Here is an 18,619-nt window from a genome sequence, read left to right as displayed (position 1 = left end):
GTAATTCATCCCCCATAGTAATTCATCCCCCATATAGTAATTCATCCCCCATATAGTAATTCATCCCCCATAGTAATTCATCCACCATATAGTAATTCATCCCCCATATAGTAATTCATCCCCCATAGTAATTCATCCCCCATATAGTAATTCATCCCCCATATAGTAATTAATCCCCCATAGTAATTCATCCCCCCTATAGTAATTAATTCCCCATATTAATTCATCCCCCATATTAAGTCCCCAAGTCCCCCCTGTGTCAATTCACTTACCTTTGCTCCGCGCGTTCCTCTCGCCGTGTTCCCGCGCCGTTCCGGTGTAGCATGAAAATCTGTCTCCTATGAGGATCTGCCCCCCTCAACGTATCTGCGCATGTGCCAGTTTCAGGCATTAGCAGCCGATCGGCGATCTCCGGCACATGCGCAGATACGTCGAGGGGGACAGATCCTCATAGGAGACAGATTTTCATGCTACACCGGTCTTCAGGGCGGACTGTGAGAGGAGCCTAGCGGGAGCCTAGCTCCGCGGGCCGGATTAAAAGGTCCGCCGGGCCGTAGTTTACCCATTGCTGTTCTAGCCTCTCATCCATCTATTCAAAAAAGTTTTGCCTTTACTTATTTTACTTTAAATGTACCTATAGGCATTAGACCATTGTTCTCCAAAAGTGTGGGGGACATGGAGCACAATTGATACAGTGCCGCAGGAATTCATAGTAACACCAGGTAGAGCCCAGAGAATATATATCTTCCCATACACAGTTAAAATATATAAAAAAAAACAAAATTTATTTTTTTAAGGTTTTTTTTTTATAGATAAGAGTAGGGTTGTCAACCCTGTCCATTTTGTTTCTTTTATTCTCACTGTGTCCCTCTTGGGTAGATTGACACTCTATTTGTTCTTGTCACCATTTTCAATGGGGCAGGAACTTGGGGAGAACACAAAATTTGACATTGTCATTTGAACAGAATGGAAGGAGATGTCTTATCTTGTAGTGATAACTTTCTAAAAGAGGACTTCCAACACTTCGTAGAGATTTCCTCTGACTTTCTGATGTATCCTGGATTAATCATTTGGACATGCAGTTTTAATTGGAAGGTAATGTAAGGGAATTCCTGTACAGCATCTGGCGCATAGAAATGCACATGCACGCAACATCGCACATAGAAATGAGCACAGGGGCATTGCTAATACGAATGAGCATAGCCTTGCCACCAGACAGACTATTTAAAGGAGGCTCTTACTCTGTCAGTGCTGACTGGTCTTTCCTATTTCCTTGTGTCCTGCTGTTCGGCTCTACAGTCCTGCTGCATGCTAGCCATGGCTAACTATCATATCAGCTTCGGCTGTCATGGTGTGGTCCATCCTCACGCTTTTTAGAAGTTCTGGCAAGCCACGCAACCAGATCTTTCAGTTCAGCTGGAGTGCTCCTTTAACCTCAGCTGGTCATTCCTGCATCTCCTCTGTTCCTGACCGGATGCTCTGCCTGATTTACTGAGTTTACACCTCCAGCCCGCAAGTTGAATCTGCAGGCACTCATGTTCCTCCTGTCCCTCGGCACCATCTGTTCCACTGTCAGTGGGGCCTGGACTGAAGATACAAGAGATGCCGACATCATCAATTCAGACTTCTATCAGGTACATGACAGGTAAGCTCTACTTTTGCATTTTTCATTCTATAAACAATTTGAATGGTCTTTATTTGTGATAAGTGAGCTTACTTTAATTACATCATTATCACTATTAATACAGTGTGATGGCCCATACACGTGAGAAAATCGTATGAAAATTTCCATACAAGGAAGTGATAGTATAGTGCTTTTGACAGCCAATTCCAACTTTTCAAACGAAAAAAAATGGTGCGAGCTAGAAAGTTTTTATCATTTGTGAACACAACATCCAATTTTTGTTTAATGTGTACAGTAATCATGTGGAATCATATGGAAATAATTACATTGAAAAAAATTAGCAAGATCAGAAGCATAGGACAACCCTACACTTCCTCATCTACTATGCCAGTACATAGCTTAGTTTGCGTTTGTCAGCTGAGAATATTCTTACAAGTTAATACCATTCCAACACACTATAGTGTGTACTAGGCTTGAGGCTCTGCCATGATGTGAGTTTAGGAAATGGATATAGAAATGACACAGGATTCTCAAAAGTACAGTTTGAGAAGCTCTGGCATGTTTATTGTGAGCATAGAAGGATGCGTTTTAAGCTATTTCTGGGTTTTGTAATCCCAGAACATGTCTAGAGCTTGAAGGCTTCAACGTATCTTGGGAGGGGTGAGGTCTTCAATCCTGTGTCTGGGTTTTGCTGGAGGTGAGTACACAGGTATGTAGGGTCATTCTAAGCCAGTCAAAGCATAGTTTAGAGTTTCCATTTGCAGACAGTGACCAAGGCGTTCTATGTGAGAGACTGCACTCCACTTTGAAAGGGTTCCATGTCCATTGCACTGAGAGAGTTGAGGAGCCACATGAGTCTGGAAGACCAAGAGAGGGTCTGGGAAACTGAGAAGGCCAGGACAACTAGGCAAGTCCATGGGACTGAGGTAATCTGAGTCTCAGAGGAGTGAGAGAGCACAGGGTGTAAGGAGAAACCCTATCTAGAGACCAAGAGTGGGCCCATGCAGCAAGGCACTGTAACTATATGCTGAGTGAGCCTGGAGGGGCCTTGGGCTGAGAAACCAAAGAGTGCAATGGAGAGGTTGATGAGAGCCAGGTGACTTAACATTTTCATTGACTGTTTGCTTTGTGAAGCTGAAACCCCTGTGTGGGCAACTTTGTAAAGACTTTGCTTTAACATTTAAATAAAAGTGGGCTGACAAGCCTTTAAAACACAGTTTGAACTGGCATGGACTTCACCAAAACATATCTACCAGGCTGAGCATAATCACCCCATATCATACTATGCACAAGCAAAGGTATAGATTTGTATGTAGTTATGATTGTGTAGCCACCCTTTTACATTTCTTCTTTTGTGCATTACCTTACGACATGTTATATCACAGGTTAACATGCTTTATATAAAGATAGCCTACTATTTTGAATAGGCTGGAAACACACAGGAATGGATTAAAAACAGGTAAGCGGCATTGTTTTAAATACAGTGAACCACTATGCATGGCAGTGCATTACCATGTGTTGCGGTGCACTGCACGCAAGCTGATTGGAGCTGTGTGACCAAAATGAATGACACTGTAATGCGCTAATTAACATAACATCCCACCCCAGGGCAAAGGTGGTTTTTCAGTCCTAAGACATAAATGAAACTCAACTTTATTATCAGATTTAATCTAGTTTTGTTTGGGGTTTTTTAGAGCTGGAAAGGTTAGAGCCTTTGCCAGAGTTTTATCACCATTTGTGACCTTCCTGCTGTTTATGCTTCTCTTTGAGTCTCTCCAATGGAGACACAGACAAGCAAAAATATATTAGTATGTGGAAGGGTTACTACTTCTGGCTATGTTTTTGTTGCTGCCTTGCCATACTGTCTCAGTGACTCCTGCAACACCCAGTTCTTGTATGAGCATTATGGGGGCGTAGAAATGAGAAAAATCTCTGCAATGGAGTTTCAGACAAATAAAATTCTGACAGCAGTGATTAAGCGTTTGAAAGCTCGAAACGCATTAGCGTTCCTTGTTTCACTGATTCACCTTGCTTTTATGGGCATGATTTAATTAAGGTAGTTTATATCGAAGTGCGGTCGTCCATACATCCTTTTCTACATGACAGAATTGTAGTTGGACGTTAAATATGACTCATGTTCAGTGTTTTAATAAGATGATAATTTCCTTGAAAGTGGAGTGAAAAAAGCAGATGCTTCTAAAAAAGAGATCATTAAAAATCAAGTAATTAGTTCAACATTAATTATCTCATTGTCAGCTTGCCTCTTAACATGTTTTGTAATCAACTCCATTCTAATTCTTTTATCAGAGATGTATTATTTAAAAGTCATCTGATAAGAAAGCTAATTAAAAAGAGACACTGTGCTTTGTCTCTTCCAATATCAAGATAATAGAGAAGAGCCACACAATGTGTGGATAGTCATTAATTAATGCATTCAGAACAAGAGACTGGGGAAAAAAAAGATGTAGGTTATGTCAGGGTAACCAGATACAGGAAAAAATCAAACAAAAAGTGGCAACAATAAAGTTAGAGAATATTTTTGTATGGACATGCTGAAGCATATTTTTTTTGTGGCAACAGCTTCCAAGAAAATACATTTTTAAACAAGCAGGTTGTAAAGGAAGACTCATTAAAACTCACTTATCCAGCAAGTGACTAATCCTCACTTTGCCCTAAAAGCTACCTCCTCCAAGAGAATCTCCAGTATGTGAAACACCTGAGTGTGTTGGGTATCGGAGTCCACCACCACCAAGCGATATAGTTACACTGGCCAGTCCATATGTCACAAAAGGACACAGTAGTGATGTAGGGACCAACAGGAGGAACCAGGATGCTGAAGGGGAACCAGGCATCTGGAAACTTGAACGTGTACAAACTGCGTCCCCAGAACATTTTCAGGCTTTCCAGCAAAACATTTATGCTTAATCCGTTTCAACTACTGGTTAAAGGTTTTAATTACATACATTTACAAGTATATGTAAAAGCCACATACAGTAGCTATGTCAAGGCACCCTAGCTCTAAACTATGCGAGTTTTCCAACTTCTCAAAGTATGTCGGACGTAAAGATTTCGTTCAGAAGCTGCTGAAGCAAAATCAGGGCTAGTCCCTGGAGAGGTTTTTTTTGCAGGCTGTTTGTTTTCAATTTAATGTGTCCAAGTCCAAGTGTCAGAAAGAATCACTAGATTAAAGAACTTAAGAAAAGGCCCCTGCAAAGAGAATAATAACTACTTTACTCTCTCACCACCCACCCTGGCAATATTTGCTTTCTGTAAGAGTTAAGCTTGCTGAAGGACCTTTCAAGAGAGTTGAATGTCTGGTCTCCGTTTGGTCTCTGTGGTTCCTTCCACTGGCCCCAAGTCACTACAGCACAAGCACTGATGTAGGGGTTGAAGGAACCACAGCACATAGTGGAAAACCAGGTATCTGACACCAGAAAGTGCCCTTTAAGGAAATAAACATTGGCGGTCCAAGGCAGGGAAGGAAGGGCAAGCATTATATCTTTGCTTCGCCCCCACACATTCCTATCGGTCAATCACTATGATAGGTTCCTATTGGTCAATCACTATGATAGGCTATCTCATAGAATAGGAATGTGCAGGAGGCAGAAAGGTGTGGGCAAGCTTAGGCACCAACTTAAAGTGCTTTCCCTGGCCCGGTATGCAACTATACCTGCAAGACGATCATTACAATTACTCCATTACCTAATTCTTTAACGTACTACTACCTTTCTTATATAAAGTCTCTTACATACAAATACATTTCTCACATTTCACTTTTTAATTTCCTTTATTATATTCCTGGATATTGTTGGCCAGCTGCTTTCACTTTGGACTAGGACACTGTGTTTAAAGCTCTACAAGAAAATATAAAAAAACACACACACACTTTGCTGTGTAGTAATTAAACAATTATCAGTTTACGTAAATCTGTCCTGATACCATTATGTATTTTCTGCACGACAACACCCTGGGGGAGGAAAGAGTAACTGTGTGAGTCATAGAGGAGGAGAAAGCAGAGGGATGATCTCATCAGTGCCTTCCTGCCCCTTTAATAGCAGAGCAGACTGTATTGCTTATCTGCAGTTTATTCTGCAGAGAAATGTAGAAAATGGCTACGCAGTGTTGCTGGGGTGTCTGGATCAGAAGACAGGCAAAACAGAATTACAGATCTTTTGGCAGATAGTACAGTTGAAATATGTGTTTTGACTGTGTATTTAGCTGCATACGTAGAATTACAGACATATAAATATAGGTAGTATACACATTTAATCCCGGTATTTGCAGGGAGCTTGGTAGGGATAGTGTAAATGAGCCTTAAGAACTTCTGTTTAGTAACCAGTTTTTACTGCTTTCGTGTCCCTATTTGAGCGATTGACTCTCACTTGTTGTATCAGTGATCAATTCACTGGGACAGAAATTGATGGGTAAGCTAAAAGTTTAGAAAACTGGATTACTACTATAAGCTTCCCTTCTACCACAAGCAGAAGAAAAACAAAACTGAGCAGTTAAGTGAGCTACATGAATAGAAAGAAAGTTGGCCAATCCAGTTGCTCTGTCCTTGCTACACTTTTCCTTGTGTGTAACTTGACATGCAGCTAAACCCTCCTATTCTGCAATAAGCCAGACTGAATGTAATCTTGAAGCTTTATTAACAAAAAGAGGGTGGGTTAAAACTATTGGAAAAACATATGAGAAATACATACAATCAATGTATGAAACTTACAAAAACACAATGAAATAATAAGCCTGCAGATGGCAATAAGTCCATGCTCAAAAGCGATTCTGCCTGTAGGGGATATAGGTTTAGTCTACCAACGTGCTGCAGGGATGATGGCTGGTTTACTCTCCCTCATCCCAAGATGGAGTCTGAGCTGCCAGGATGCATCTGTTTCCTTTTCTCAGAATAAGGGATGATGAGAGTTCTTTTTAAATCTAAATAGTCTTTAGCTACTATTAGACAGTACATTTATTATGCAGGAATATTACAATTTAATATTGCAGGAAGAACAATCATAATGTATTTCCCTGCTGAAGGCCGAACACCAGTTGTTTTAAGTTAGAGCAGCCAATGATCTTATGCCTATAGGGTCAGGCAAATATCAGGTGAATGCTGTCAAGGGATATGTCAGCTGCACAAATTAAAAAAAAAATGTACTCCAATCCTGCCATGCTTCAAAGATAGGCAATGCTGCAAACATACACATTTGGCCAGGATTGGCACTGGGGTTTGAGAGCTGCCCCAGGTACTGAAGGGCAGTCAAATCATGGCAGCAATTAAATCAGCCAAGAGTTCAATGCTGTTTATATCCCTCCTCCCTTAGGTGGAAAGGGGGTCCTCTTTCGTTCTGGTTCCTTTCTCTTTTTTCCTTACCCTTTTTCCTGACCCTTCTATAGGTATTTTTTTTTGGGCTGCTTAGACCCTGATAGGTATTAAGCCCTTATTTGGGCCCTTTTTGCTAGTATTTATATTTGCCCTGTGAATTATTTTGTTGGGATTATTTCACAATGTTTTCCTGGGTCATATGGGTTTTGACATTGTTGGGCCATACACTTGTGAGATCAATTCTTGTGTAACCTGATGTCTATTAGAGTCATATGCTTTCACTCATTTACTTTTATGTTTTTAATTACCTATAAAAAAAAAAATTTTTAAATGACAGACGCACAGGCCTGACCACTAAAAAAGATGGTGGCAGTAAGTAATTATAATTTCTACTGATGGTCACACAGACTGCTTACATCCTGTAAGACTCGATGTACACCAGGACAACTTCCTGCATATTCCTGATCTCAAAACAACCAAATACTATCAACTAAAAACTTCCTTGCCACCAGCATGTTCTCATGGAGATGCTAAGCATGTGCGGAGGTATCTAGTATTCTCAAAACCATTGTTTTCTGAATCCACAGTAACAGATTTCATACCATTATGGAAAGAAAAAAACAGTATTTCCAGGACATGCTTTGAATTATGTTTTAAAACTCCCAACTGCTGTCCACAAGCTGTTACATATTAATCCACAAAATACAATTCACTGCATGAGAAACTATCTAACCAGCTTATCTCATGCACCATACTTAAATATTCCTTTTATCGTCTAGAGCACACATGCACAACAAACCTATACAATTCCAAACATGTCTTTTATTCATGCAAGAAGGAAGATACTGTATGAGCTTAGTACAGAGACAGTGAAAACTAACATGTAAGTCTTAAAATGCCTAAAGGGAACACTTTCCACGAGCCCTGGTCTTCAGTTTTATTTCATGGATTGCTATAGAATTTCATTCTACTATAATTACTTTTGCTAGGAATCTGGTTATATAGGAACCTTTTTTTCTTACTTGTTTGAAGAGATATATTCCCACACACGCCTACTGCATACTCTGTGCTTTATCTCATATATAAAAATTTAGATATCTTACACTGTATATATTTCAAAGTCTACACTTGAATTAGAATCTGCCTTGGAAATCTAAAGCCTAGTACACACGGGCTGAATATTGGGCAGTATCGTCCAGTTTCTGTTTCATTTGGCCTGTATGTACGGCAGCCGGTAGGACAGAAGACTTTTGTCTGATTTTTGTCAAAGGGGCATGACCGAAAAAAGTCTGCTGATCGGCTTCTGATCAGCGCTCTCAGCCATTGCCAGAGAGTGCGGACCGGTGTGTTCGGGCAGGGAGGGAGGGGTTTGGGGGCAGTTCCCCTGTCAAAACACTATAGCTCAGCAGGAAAGATTGCTGCACTAACATCGTTTGTGTTAGTACAGCGATTTGTCAGGTTTTTTTTTACAACTTACAGTAGGTGCGAGGCTTTAATCTAATTGCCAATTATTAAAAAAGAGGAAGCTACACAGGACAGATTCAGGAAGCAGACATATGCATCTCACATGTAAGTATCACTCTGCAATGGGGTTTGGGGGGATAACAGAGACTGTAGCATAACAGCAATGCTTTACTGGACAGTATTAGGCCCCTTACTGACTAGGATTTTAGCGTGCGTGTCCAATTTGAGCTGTTATTGCACCCAGGAGGTACAGGTGCAGCATCCAGACTTGCAACCTGTCAAAGTCTATGGCAGGCTGACATAAGTTGCAACTGGGCGGGGCTGAACGTTGTACCATATGGTATTGATGTTTAGAAACATGTGCATTCAGGGATGTATGTCTAGAACACAGCATATCCGCATTCCAGGCATATGTCCCTGAATGCAAATGGTGCTAAACCTCAGTCCCATAGTTGGCATAGCATCCAATCCCAACCGGCAGCAGGGTATTTCAGCCTGCCCTAGGCTACAAGCAGTGGGGCTGGAAGCTGCATTTGTGCCTTTCAGGTGCATTTAAATGGGGAGACTATACACACAAGAGCAAAACAACTAATGTGCAAGGGACCGTAGCAGCCCAAGGATTAGTTACGCATTTTTCCCAAAATAGCTCTTCAAACATTATAAATGAACAACAAATGAAGCAACACCATATTTAGCTAAAAGCTTTATTCGGCTCCACTGCAAAAAGTTCCAGCATTTTTGCATGTTAGAATTAATTACAAAGTTCAAGCATTCTCAAAAATTTAGCGCAAAGGATTTAAATAATTGCTAAGTGCTTCATACTTTTTGTTAGCATGCAAAAACAACACTCCTCAGATCAGACAGAAATGGCAGCATGACGAAAGAGATGGGAGGTTATTAGCGACTGAAATCAGTAGTGTGTTGGGACAGTTTATGCTGTCTATTAGTGCAAGATCTAAGTACATATAAAGTCATTAGGCTTTGGTATCAGAAGAAGGCTTTACACAGGGATGGAACACTATGACATCTTAAAATATTCTTTCAATATACACAGATGCCTAGATAATACAAATAATGCATTCATACTATAAAGATATAAAGGGGGTATTCAGTAAAGCAATGCAAAGAGAAGAAATAAAAGATATGCACAGTGCAGTAACTCAAAACATCCAAATTTCAGCATGCTATAGCCAGATCAGTTAAAGTGATTGTAAAGGTACAATTTAAAAAAAAATAATAAACAGGCCAAGCTTATCTGTTCTGTGCAATGGTTTTACACAGAGCGATGCCGATCCTCTTCTGGGGTCCCCTGCCAGCACTCCTGGCTCCTCCCCCCTTCTACGCATGCTATGGGGGCACCTGTGCGGGCTCTGTCCTGAGCTGAGGTCTACTGACATACACAATGCAGCTTGGCCGCACCCTCCACTCACTCCTCACTGGATTCATTGACAGCCATTGGCTCCTGCTACTGCCTCCAAGTCCAGTGAGGAAAGAAATAGCAGTGCTGCTGCTGCAGATGGGTACAGCTCTGGATTGAGATCAGGCTCAAAAATGTATTTAGGGGAGGCTGGGGGCCGAGAATGCATTAAAGTAAGAAACCTTCTGCCTTTTCAAGCACTTTAATCATGGATTTTTATAGCTTACTGCACTTTTGACTTTAACTCTGCTTTACTGAAGCCTGATATGGCCTTATTTAGCAACATGTTTCAGAAACTATTGGTACTAAGGGACAACAGAAAAGCTATAGAACGTAAATGATGGTCAGACATGATGCGTAATTCAACCATCTTCAGGCATTTTTGAAGGACAGTGTATCCTTACATATAATTAGTCACCTTCTGCAGTCATGAAACTGCTGGATGTTCATCACCTAAACAACACAACACATTGTACACCCACCAATTGCAGTCATTTGGTTTTAGTCCACATCTCTCCTATTCCTAAAACAATGCACATAAGTTTGAATCTAGTGCGTTCATCTCCACAGGCTAATGTTAGTGAAAACTATCAATGGTGCTCAGTCTTATTAACATAATACCTCAAATATTAACGTTAACATCAGCTGGTCATTGTTTTGAGACCTTAATAATATAGTGTTTACTGTAAAAGTTAATAGAACGTATGATAATTCTTCCTGTATCATACTTAGCGGAAATAAACCTAATTTTTAAAAGACTGCGAGAAGGCCACTCTTTATTGCAGAAGAGACATGCCTATGTCTCTTCTGCAATAACACACACTTACCTGCTGGCTTGCAGTCTTCTACTGAGTGCACACTGAGCTGTGCATGAGCAGCTCAGAGTGCATTTCCACTGCTGTACCTCAATGGCTGACTCCTGTGTGCATGCAAAGGATGACGTCATCCATCCCCACCAGCCAATCAGGAGGCCGAAAATTCAGCCCCGGAAAAAAGATGACAGCAGTCAGCGAGGGATGTAGCCACCAAATTACTGGATGGTGGAGGTATTTCTGGGGGTTTAGTTCCACTAGTTTTTAGGGTTTTCTAGGGTTTAGTGCACGGGAGCAATGCTAGTTTTTTCTACCATTTAGTTAAAGGTACAAAAACTTTCATTCAGATATATTCTCCAATAGTAACAAAAAATATAAACCCAATTTGTGTTCACCAAATGCATATGCATTTAGCCTGTGCAGAGAAAAGATCTGTGGGAGGGACCCTTCAGGTCCACACACTACAGGCTGCCTCCAGAAAACTACAGAAGGGGGCAAAAATAAGACCAGTCACCCTGCACAAGGGGAGAGAGTAACACAAAGGACAGAAATATTCAAGTAAAGATACACATGCCTCTTGTATTCATAGTTGTATCTTAATTGAAACTTGCTGTCCTTTACGTAATTGCTTATCCCAGAGTTCAGCTTTAATGTAATCAAAATTTAAATGTGAATAAATGATACCAACCAAACATGAAGCAGAACTTTAAAACTGCAACAAATAATGTACATTTATCACATCGTGTGTTTTTTTTTTTTATGATCCTAGTAATTTAATTATTATATTCCTATTAACTGCCCAGTCGAAGTGAGACAGTCACAATAAGTAGCTATACAAAGAGGGCTATTGGCAACAGGGTTTAGAGTGGTACTCCAGCCAAACCTTAGGTTTGGATCCAGAGTATAGAGTTTAGAACTTCTATTCCCCTGTAGGTACATTTCTCCTTACTTAGGGTATCGAGGACCACCGGTCACCATGACAACAAGCAAAGGTAGAATTCCCGACAGAGAAACAGCAATGAAAACCTAATAAAGGACCTAACCCTTCCCTACTCTACTAAAAAAGTGTTTTTATTGTTGTCTGTATCTTTATTGAGAAGACGTCCTCTGACTTCTCATTTCAATGACCACCTATCTCCAGGGAAAGACATGAGGGGACATATCCAAAAAAGGGACAGCAAAAAAAAAAAAAAACTTAAGAAGTTGTAACACATCCCACTCCCTACATCAGATTCTGAATGGAGTTTCAACTTACATGTTCAGATGTAAATGGTACTATACTGTTTTGTGGATGCAATGATATATCAAAAGCTGGAGACTTTTACTAGTCATAGCCAAGCTGGGCCTCCAATCTCTCCTACCAGGTTTATTTTTTAGAATACAGTAGACTCACTGATAATTACCGTACTACTTTGAGAATAAAACAATTCTTTTACTTTGAGCACTGTCTGATCATATAAATATTACATATCCGCTATGAGCATTTTTTTACCACAATGGATACAAAGTAAAAAATGTATTTTTTATGTACTTCTCTATAAAATTAACATTACAAGAGATTTTACCACAACAGAACATTGTAATCTTCCTACACAGCCAGCAGGCACTTTGGTTTATTTAAGTGGTGAGACAATGTAAGTGAAAATCTACACAACATCAAAAAATGTAATCAGGAACACACTTTGCACATATCACATACACACAGTAAAGGCAGCAATTCTGTAGTTTGAAGTTATGCTCATGAATAATTAATTTAACTTTAAAATCATACATGTATACGAATCTAATGGGAAATGCAAAGGGCAATCATGTGCAACGTGCAGTAACCCATAGCATATAGCACCAGTTGACCTGGCATAAAGCATTTTAAAAAGATAGTTCCCCTTTGCAAATAAACTGTCTATGCAGTTAAGGGGCTCCAGAAAAAAACTGTGCTGATATGAACAATATTGAATGATGTACCAGCTATTGCTGCAAATCATTCTCTCCCCTCCAGAAGCCTGCCTGAAAAACCATAGTTGAGATTCCCTGGCATCTCTGTTGCTATGATGCTACAGCTGAATCTCCAGCTGATAATGCCCACCATCACAAGAGAGTCCTTTATCTCAGATTAGAAAACCCGTGCATTCACTCTTTCTCATCCATTCCAGTAGGTCTCAACTCAAAGCTGTTGCAGATAGGGTAGGTAGCAGACTGAGCATGTGTGGTGTCTGAATCCAAGAAAGAGTGCACTTTTGTGATGGTGAAGGCAAGCACTGAAGGCTGAAGGATTGGATGAGGCCACATAGCAATGTCCTAGCAAAAGGACAGAAAAGCAAAACACCAGCTATGGGAGTTTTTTGGGCAACATGGTCTACAGCAATAACAGGTGCATTATTCAATATTGCTCATAGCAGAACAGTTTGTATTTATCTACTGGCACCCTTTAACTGCATAGCCAGATTTTCTATGTAAAGGTGAATGAAACCTTTAAAGTAGTCACAATGCTGTTGTGTAGCATCTTGTGGTGCCAGCAGGTACTCGTGTTAATGTTCAAATCGATATTGGGGAAGCCACCTTGGATCTTAGACTCAGGCTGTGTATGGAGCCATGACATCTGCCTGAGTTGATTCACAGAGTCTCCACTGCCAACATTCCTGGTATTTGTAGGTTAATTCAAAAGGAGAGGAGCATCATCTTAACCTGTGGGGTAGACACATGACACAGAGAGGAACATGCTCTGCACTGCATGACACAAGAGCCATACTATTAATCAACTTTTATAGACAAAGGGAGAGGTGGGGGCATCACAAACAATCCGATCCATGATGGCGCTGGAAGTTGCAAAGTCTCCAACAAATTTTTGCGGTGCCATCATTAAACCCCAGGGATTGGTGCAATTAGACTGTAAGCTCCACAGCATATTTTGGTACTATACAAAATAATAAAATAATGTTTAATAATGTACCTGGTTTTCAGAACATTTTTAAAATGGATATTGCTCAGGATATAAAATCGCCACAGGTACACTTTAAAGATGTCATATTTAATTTGAAGAAACGTGAAAGAGGCAGTCTAGAGCCGACTGGCTCTGTGTGCTATTATGTCAGCATTTTACTCACAGTTAAAAGAATTTTAACAAACTAGTTATCATTCTCCAGCTATATCAGTCACAAACGTTCCTGCTTAGAAATGAGGTTAAAGGAAACTAAAGTGTGTTTATTACTTTAGACCTGCATTTGAAAATGACCATTTATACATATTATAGTTTGCCATTCAATATGTAGATCAGTCAACAGTATTTGTATATTTTGTTTGCAAGCTTTACATTGTCATGCTATGCAATGTTTGTACCGTAAAATATCCAATGACATTAGATGACAGCCTCATGATCAAGCAAGATCAGGTCATGACCCAACAGAGGCTTCTTATTTATGCCAGATAAGGTTTTGGCAGAGGTGTCTGCAGCATGCTACCTCTCCCTATTGGCTAAATGTGAATAGATACCAGATATGACCTTTCATGTATAGGACCCCCATAATAAAGTGCCAGTAGGTGGTCAGGTTTGTTTTTGCACATGTGAACATTCTTCAGCGTCTAGGGCACATTTAGACCAACCATAGATAGGTAGGAATCTCCCTGAGTAAAGCAGGGGAGAGAGACTTTGTAGTTGATTTACTAAAACTGGAAAGTGCAAAATCTGGTGCAGCTCTGCACAGAAACCAATCAGCTTCCAGTTTTTATTTTCTCAAAGCCTAATTGAATAAGCTGAAGTTAGAAGCTAATTGAGTACCATGCACAGCTGCACCAAATTGTGCACTCTCCAGCTTTAGTAAATCAACCCCACTATCTTAGCTGGTGACCAGAGAGACTTTCTGAAAGAGTGCACTTAAATTTAGGCTTCCATGAGACAGAGAATCCTCAAATCTCTATATGTAATACAATAACATACATGAGTAAAAAAGGCACACAAAACTGTGACTGTAAAATATGTAGAGATGTGCTCCGTGAAATTCTCCGTGAGATTCCTATCTTAAGTGGGAAAACTTGAGGTTAGCAACATATAGTTCTATCCTGTAAACCATGAAACATTTATTTCTGAAATTACATAATAAGAAAACATAATATCCCTCTCCCAAGAAAAAAAAATACATGATCTCAGAACACCAAATGACACTGCAATACAACAAACAACACTCCAATAGTTGTGAAATGATGAGTTATTAAAAATCTTAAACAGTTTCTCCAGCTGAACAAAAATGAATTAGGTAAGGCAAGCATACACAATTCAGGCCCTGTGCAGAAAGGCAGAACAACCTGGCTGGTTTATAGAAAGAAATATGAGAACCCTAAAGCTGGCAATAGAAGGATAGTTTTTTTTATTTAGCCAGTGGGCTGGCCAGACAGATTCCTCCATCCACACAAACAAGGCAGATGAAGGAATCCCACCTTCCAAACCATTGCATCTTGATAGTGGGTCCTGCTCCTCCTGCTGCTTACTGGCTGGTGGTGATGATTGAGAAACATTTTCCAAAATTCTCCTTTGACAGAAGTTGTTCAAACGATTGACTGCTGCCGAGCAGAAAAGTCCACACACAGATCGAAACTCAGCTGGTCCATGTTGAGCCAGCCAAATTTTGATCCATCTATGGCCAGCTTTAGCAAGTAGTGACCTTGTATCACCTCGATTCTAGGCTTCCCTTTCCCCCACAGTAAGGACAGATGCCAATACAGAATCAGCACTAAGGAGTTAGCTGGGGATTCCATTCAGCAAGTAGCATGAAATGGAATTTCCTTAACAATGTCAGCACACCTTCATGCCTTTGCAGATACAACCCTGCACAATGTGGTTTGAAGCTCAACTACCTAAACATTGAAAACCCTCATGGTCAGAAAAAAAATTTCATCCTGCTCCTTCAAATTTTCTCATCACTGTGGTGAAAAATGATTGTCAATTTGACCCCATGAGCCATTAGAAAATTAAAAGAATTTTCGTAAAGCAAAACATTTTGAATAAAATTCTACTAGTGTCTGGCCAGCATAAGCCCCTCGGCCACTGCCACAACTTCTGCCCATTCTTAAATAGTAGTCCTGCCCTGAGCTCCCACATGTAAGCCCAGATTTACTGATATACAAACTGCAGATTTAGCCAAAGGTAAGAGGTCACAAAACCGAATGCTATTTACACAATACCCTCAGTTTAACCCTGCTCAGAGAAGTTACTATTTAACTGAAAAATCCATTTAATTTTGAACTCCCGAGAAATGCTGCATAATTTTATAAATCATATTAAAAAATCTGCCCACTACAGAGAAGGTAAATTAACAAAAAAACAAAAAGCGGGTTAAGCCGCATAAGCACACCACAAGCCACTCTCATTTAAGCAGCATAAAAAAAGCAAACTATCACTTTCAACAGATGAGGTGAATTTTAAAAGTCTAGATATTAATATATCTGCCAAGCTTTCCACCCTGCGGCATACTCCACCGCCAGCAGTGGCTCAACAAGCATCAAAAGACAAATATTCCATTTGAAAGTAAGCTTAAAGGTTGAATAGGTACAGTGAAAAGTAAGGTTCAAAACACACATTTTGACACTAAAAAAGGAAATCCAAATAAAAATAATAAATGGAGACAGACGGAATTATTATAAAACTGCTATGCTTTCAAAACCCAAGAAAAAGAAAACACATACACAGCTGGAGGGTTCATTAGTAAACAGAGTACATTGTGCAAGTTTCTGCAAGTGTAAAAATAGACTTTTTTCAACTATTGTGTTGCTTTGGTGCTGTATACTTAAGACAAAAATAAGATACTCTCAACTCTACGAACTTGAATTTATTTTTTTGGTCTAGGTTTATTGCTTTATATTTTATGGAAGCAACCACTGAGTTTTTCTACATACTTTAAAGGGTCCTCCACCCAAAAAGTTTTCTTAAATACTATGTAATTGTCACCAAAAGTACAGTATGCCTTCTTAAAAGACAGGCAGTGCTTTACAGAAAAGGCTCCTTTTGGCCAATCTCACCATATGCAGAATAGCCATCTTAGTGGGGGTCACTTTTTACCAGAAATTACACATTTTTTGAAACAAGATTTTAAATATCTTTTCGTGAATCTTATCCCTGCCAAATGAAAGTTGTATTAAAAACTTTCACTTCTTACCATCAATTTAGGTTATTTTTACCTTGATCTCAGACTATCTCTAACAATTCTAGTTTGCTGAAAAATTTATATACTGTAAGATAACAAAATAACCTGCTTTGCAGTTAAAGTGTGTGACCTATGTTGTCCCCTTATATTTGTACCCAAGTGGAGTAACCATAATAGCCAATGAAATATTCTGTGCTTGGGGAAGCTATAGAAAGCTGTAGTAACAACCCTATTCTCTGTTTTTCTTAATTCTAAAAGAAACTCCTCTGACACAAATGTTGCAAGCAGAGAGTATCTTATAAGACTGTATGATGAATAATCAAGGTGGGACCAAACAGTCCAAATAAATGTAAAATGCTTTAAAATGACTTGTTTATTCTTCTCACAATACTTGGAAGACAAAGATGTAAAGAACTCCTTTAAAAATGGTTTAAATAACACTAAAAAAATTCAGTGGCAGCTTCAAGACACCACTATTATCGTGGAACATACATTTTATGTAAGAGAAATGCTTTTGCATAAAACTGTATTAAAACCCTGATGAGGTGGTCCAGTTTTTCCTACCTTCCATTTTTAGTCCAGGCCAATGACCCAAACTCCTAGCTATTAAGAGGTTAAATAACAAGTTGGAAGAAACACTTGTAGTGTGTTTGAAAAGGTAGCTACTCCCAATAGTTAGGTAAATGCAGCTACAAAACGTTCCTCAGAGCATAAACAATATACTCATGACAATATATCCATTCACTAGAACCCTAATATTGGTTCTAAAATGTACAGCATGTCACACAAAGAACTCTTATTGCAGAAGGTCAGTTCAGGGGACTCCATATGACCTATCAAAAATAAACTTGGGGCCTCTTCTTCACTTTATACTTCAGTGACCCATATCGTACCTGGAAAACAATGAGACATGTTGATATTAAATCTATACAGGAAAGCTGAAAATCATTTTAACTGCATTAATAAAATATATAAAAATATAACAAGAGAAATTTAAGATATACAGTACATGCACATCACTGCCAGTTCAGGATTCCTGACTTAAACAATGGGACTTAAAAAGTGGTTCTAAAGGCAGAAGGTTTTTTTTCCCTTAATGTATGCTATGCATTAAGGTAAAAAATCCTTCTGGGTGCAGCTCCCCACTAAGCCCTCCCTTATACTTACCTGAGCCCCATCTCGATCCAAAGATGTGCATGAGAGCCATGGGTCTCTCTCTCCTCATTGGCTCACACAGCAACAGGAGCCATTGGCTCCTGCTGCTGTCAGTCACAGCCGGAAACCAATGAGGAGAGAACGGAGGTAGGGCAGAGCCATGCTCTGTGTGTGTGAACGGACCATGCACATTCACAGGAGCGTGGCTCGGGAGTAAGTCTGCTCCAGTGCCCCCATAACAAGTGACTTGCTGTTGGGGGCACTTGGCTGGGGGGAGGTGCCAGGCCCGCTGGCGGGGGACCCAAATAGAAGAGTATTTGGTCTGCTCTGTGCAAAGCCATTGCAGAGAGTAGGTAAGTAAAACATGTTTGTTTTTTATTATTACAACTTTCAGAATCACTTTAAAGCATACAAAAGCCTTCCAGTGTCCACGTGGACCTATATTCATGGAAATCTAGCTGACTATAACAAATAGCCAATAATAAAGGGCAAGGTTTTTTTAGTTGTCTGTGTCACTCTTGGGGAGAGTCACCCTCACTCTCTTTGTCATGGTGACCATTGCTCAAATAAAAGATGAGGTGAAATCCAAAATCCAAAATAATATGACTGTAATCAGAACAAAAAGGGAATATCTAACAATCTGAACATCTGACCTGGTGGAACTGCCAAAGGTGTGATTTGTTCATTTTTGGT

At 39.8% G+C, this 18,619-nt stretch overlaps 1 protein-coding gene across 1 annotated transcript in view; it reads right to left on the bottom strand.

Annotated features, from left to right (window-relative positions):
• Positions 1-9,101: 9,101 nt before the first annotated feature.
• Positions 9,102-18,619, bottom strand: part of REEP3 (receptor accessory protein 3) — a 165,004-nt gene continuing 155,486 nt past the window's right edge. Inside the window, exon 8 of the mRNA XM_089683214.1 lies at positions 9,102-17,664. Within this exon, the coding sequence (XP_089539340.1) occupies positions 17,608-17,664 (57 nt within the window). The 3' untranslated portion in view covers positions 9,102-17,607. The remainder of the gene's footprint in view (positions 17,665-18,619) is intronic.

Source organism: Staurois parvus, unplaced genomic scaffold (assembly GCF_062004578.1).
Source record: "Staurois parvus isolate SC_StPar_1 unplaced genomic scaffold, SC_StPar_1.0 ptg000303l, whole genome shotgun sequence".
NCBI lineage: Eukaryota > Metazoa > Chordata > Amphibia > Anura > Ranidae > Staurois > Staurois parvus.
Note: the sequence above shows the minus strand (reverse complement) of the source record. Positions and strands in the feature narration are given on the sequence as shown.